Source organism: Limulus polyphemus, unplaced genomic scaffold, assembly GCF_000517525.1.
Source record: "Limulus polyphemus unplaced genomic scaffold, Limulus_polyphemus-2.1.2 Scaffold77575, whole genome shotgun sequence".
NCBI classification, from domain to species: Eukaryota; Metazoa; Arthropoda; class Merostomata; order Xiphosura; family Limulidae; genus Limulus; species Limulus polyphemus.
Genome location: NW_013743171.1, coordinates 1 through 4,602, shown reverse-complemented (window position 1 = coordinate 4,602; position 4,602 = coordinate 1). Strand labels below are relative to the sequence as shown.

At 29.6% G+C, this 4,602-nt stretch overlaps 1 protein-coding gene across 1 annotated transcript; it reads right to left on the bottom strand.

Annotated features, from left to right (window-relative positions):
- Positions 1 to 2,392: 2,392 nt before the first annotated feature.
- LOC111084507 lies at positions 2,393 to 4,310 on the bottom strand (the record flags this gene model as incomplete). The annotated part of the gene is made up of 2 exons (XM_022381207.1): positions 2,393 to 2,514; positions 3,959 to 4,310. Coding segments are annotated over 2 exons (474 nt in total), but the record flags the coding sequence as incomplete, so codon positions are not given.
- Positions 4,311 to 4,602: the final 292 nt, after the last annotated feature.

Sequence of the window (4,602 nt, the reverse complement as noted above, 5' to 3'; positions counted from 1 at the left end):
TGATACAGCTATACATTTTTCAGTTTGTTTTTTTCCTTATTGTAGGTTCCTCAACATTAAGTCCCAAGAAGTCAAGATTATGACCAGTGATGATTAATAATCTGTTATAGCCAATATGGTATAATATTAATATCTGAGGTCAAGTGAAATGAAGAAACTGATATGATATTAACAATATATATTGCCATTGAATTATAAAAATAAAACAAATGTTCACTTGTCAACCTACTTTAATGAAATTGTTTAAAAAGAAGAGAGGAGAAGAAGCAATAAAAAATTGCAAAAATTACATATGATGTAGGGATGACAGTGCCGTAAAACTTTATATTTTATCTGTTATTTTCTTTACCCTAACTCTATAAAAGGATGGTTAATTTGACTAACCTCATATCCAACATAAAAAAATACAAAATAAATCTAAACTCCTCATTTTTTCTTTCTAGAATGACTTCATATTGTAATATCAAACTGTATTTGTTTATCTTAAATAACATTAAACTTGTAACAGTATACAATTGTTTATACTTAAACTTTATTGTTCTGTGAACCATGTTTAACTAATATTCCCACCATACATGTTGTAAATCACCCAGCAAATGTGTAGCTCATGTTACCTTATTGAATCATGTAACACACAGGTTAATCATGAGTTGCTCACAAGCATACTTTGTGAACATTTTATTATTATTATTCTTTATTTTACCCAATCTAAACTTATCTAGCCTAAAAAGCTTCTTATTTTTATATTTTAGATACTTGTATAATAATAAATAAAGAATACACATAAAAAAAACAAGAAATATAGTACTTACCTGGGTCTTATTTTTTCTTTGCTGTCGACTGTCAATGAAACTTAACCCTACTTTTTTATATTTATAATACTACTGCATTAAATCATTTTTTATGTAATTAGAAAAATGTAAAGAAAACACACAAAATGCAGGCACATCAGATAATAATCACTATTTTTGGCTTTCTAAATATGCAACAAGAGCTGTTAAAAATTCAGTTAAGCTCACCAGTATGTATCCTGTGGGAATAAAGTTTCAACTAGAAGCAAAATAGACAATTCTCTGTACAAAAAACGTAATATAATACATCATCTGATAGACAAACATTTGCTTTTTATTGATTATAAATAATATAGAATTAAATGTCAGAGAGAACTATTGGAAACTTGTGAAAGAGAGGATTTGACAAGTGGGCATGGCAAGAGGGGGTCTGAATTTCTAGTTTATGGCTCTGTAACCAAACAAGATTGAAGGCTACAAGAATTATGATTTGCCTGAGAGATGAAAATATTATAATGGGTGATTTACATTAAATTTCAAACTCCTTGAAAGGGTGGTAAATAAATTAGAGAAGAGGGGATACTTAGCGAGCAAATGTTGCAATTCTCATACTAAGGGAAATTGAGGATTTTTAAAAATATTGCCTTATAAGATTTAGAACTCAAAACTTATATGATATTAAAATTTGGCTTATTAGCTATATTTTGATGCCAAGTTTATTCATATACCATGATAATAAAGTACTTTAATTACATTTAAAATGTAACTCCGTAAAATCTTGTGACATGCACACAAAACAATACCTGTAGCAAGAGGGTTAAGTGAAACATCTGCAATTTAGTTATCACAAACTTCATTTTTCATCCCTGATAATGATTTTATCAAGAACAAAATTTTCCATAAGTCACCACACATTTAAATTACAGTCAACTTGTAACAGAATTGTAAAATCTTTGCATGACTGATGAATGCTATTTATACCATAATTATAGTTTAGCAGGTCAAAGTTATCTTGTCTTAAAATTATTTAATTTACAAATCCTACACTAGTAGATGTGGTTTAACCCTTTCCGATAAGTATTTCAGGTTTTACAGGGGCAAAATGACAACATCAAGTTTTGAAAGATTATATGTAATATACACCTCAAAGTATCTCCAAAATAAAATGTGTAAGATTTTCTTTTTGATGCAAACTTTATAAAAATTGTTATGGATAAAGTAATTTAAAAAAATCAAAACTGTTAGCCCTCATTTGTGATTTTTGACTCCTGTTGTAATTATTATTGAGATGGCGGATATTGTTTTTAGCTCAAACAGTTTGAAACAATGAATTGCAAAAGTTGGTGATGCCTGTAAAAATTAAACTCGTAAGCTAGTTTCAGTTTCTGATATTATAGAATTATAAATACACCATCTGAAAACTGAGATTATGTTCCTTTTGGCAATTTATTCCATTCTTGCGTAGTTACAAAAGGTCAGAGGTGGCAGTACACTGGCTATCAGGTTTAATGGGTTAAAACTAGTGTTAGAAAAACACTGCAGTACTTCGACTGATAAATTTCATAAATAAATCAATAAAACATTTGTTATCAGTTCCTCACCTCTGTGCCCATATGTTTGAATTGAAGAAGCAGAGGTCCCAGAGTTAGGTTGTACAGCAGTATTTTCTGGTGCTGAAGTAGTTTTTGAATGAGTACTAGTAACATAATTTGTTGACCTATACCTGTTTGGAAAAACAAAAAGGATAAAAGCTAAGTGACTTTTAAAAGATACAATGAATATGGCATCACATTACATGTTGCATACTACAAAAGTTTAATGTAATGATATTACCAGTAGTCCTTTAACCAAACATAGCTTGAGTAATGACAGAAAGTAACTAGAGCGGCACTCAGTAGTGGGCATACCTCTACCAGGCAGTGTTGATTATATTTGGCCCACAAAAAAATATGAAAATGTATCCATATGTCTATCATTATTAATGGATATGAACCATTTTTTTGACAGGACAATAAGGAATAATATTCTACACACGCCCACCAAGGTTCATCAAAATCTGATCACTTGTGACTGAGTTATTGAGCAAAAATAGTGTGGAAAATCAGTCCCCATGTTAACAGATAGGGATCTTTTGGGTTTTCTTGAACTTCCTGTGACCCTGACCCTTCAACAACTAATCACTTCTAAATTGGGTCATAGTCTAAGTTCATACCATCTTTTTTCTAAATCCATTCAGCCATTGGAGAAATCTTGCTGACAAACACATATGAGTAAAAACATAACCTCCATCACCTTTAATGGTGGAGATAAATATACCAAATTCTTTGATTTTAAGCTCCTCTGTAACCAGTTGTAAGCTTAATTACCAAAGTATAAATTTTCTGGCAGTGGCGTACTAGTCAAACTATCTTTTTTATGCAACAATGTTATACTCTAAGCTGGTGAAGCATAAAAGCCACATATACCTAAAGACAGTTTATGTCAAAAAATAAAGCATTAGAGGTCCTATATACTAAGATAAATATCATCATGATTAATAAATCTTAATTTTATGAACAAACAAACATGAATTAAAACTTCTTGATTCACCTTTTTTTTTTAAACATATGATGTATTTAAGCACTTTTCAGAAAATTTGAGATTTTTCAAACCATATCAATTTTAAACAAATACAACTGTGGGATGACATCATTAAAAGTTTTCTATTTCTCTCAACTACGTTTGGTAACTCTACTCGGTTAACTCCAATTTACTTGATGTTTCCACATTTTTCTACCCAAGCCCATGTTCTTTTCACTGTTTATGAAATGCTCCTTTTTTTAAAATAAACTTTCAGATTATTAGATGAAAAGAAATGAATTATTGTTAACTCAGATTCATATTCAAGTACATGCTTGGTACTAGTGACAAAACTTGTAGGGGATATCAAAAATGTTCATGTGAAACATATTTGAAATTGAAGAAATTTATATACATTAAAAGTATTAAAATTATTTATCTTTAATGAATTTTGTAATTTGAATTATTTGGTAACAATTTTATCATAAGCCTTAGAATAACTTATGATAAAAAAAACTTAAAACGATGGTTCTTTTTCTTCAATATATAAATTTTATACATCACAGAATTTGTATCAAAATATTTTGCACAAATCACAAAATTTTTACCTATTTCTGGGGGCTGTTAAATCCTGGGAAACAGTTTTTTTTGATAAGCTTGTTGTTTCTTCTGGTTGAATAATTTGGATTCTTTCTGCCTTGTGCATGTTTTCAAGCACAGTTTCAGTTTGGTGACCAGCATGATTTGAAGAATCTACTGTTTCTAATTTTGTGCTATGTTGAGAATTAGTTTTCTGAGGAGATTTTTCTGAAAGTAGAGTAGTGGGCATAGGTTCTGAAGGAGAAATATTCTGATGGGGTTTTGTTGGAAGTGGGTTGTCTTTATAGGAGGTGATCATGGGTTCAGAAGGCACTATGTGTGAGCTTCTATCAACATCGGAAGTAATAGTTTCATCTGATACTGAAAAATCAGAAATAAACAGAACTTACACATTTCTTAACTAACATTAAGTAAATAAGTTGTATACTGCTTTAACATGCATGAATGAAAAATATTAGACTGAGGTTTTTATTTTAGAAATAATACAAGTTCAACACATCAAATGAATATTTATTACAAATATGAGACACTTGAGTTCAAAAAACAATTTATAATTATAAAATAAAACTGTGAAATTATGTACCATAAATAAATATTGTTTCACTATACAAACAATGAGATGCATATATTCTATGGGAGAATAAAGCACAGC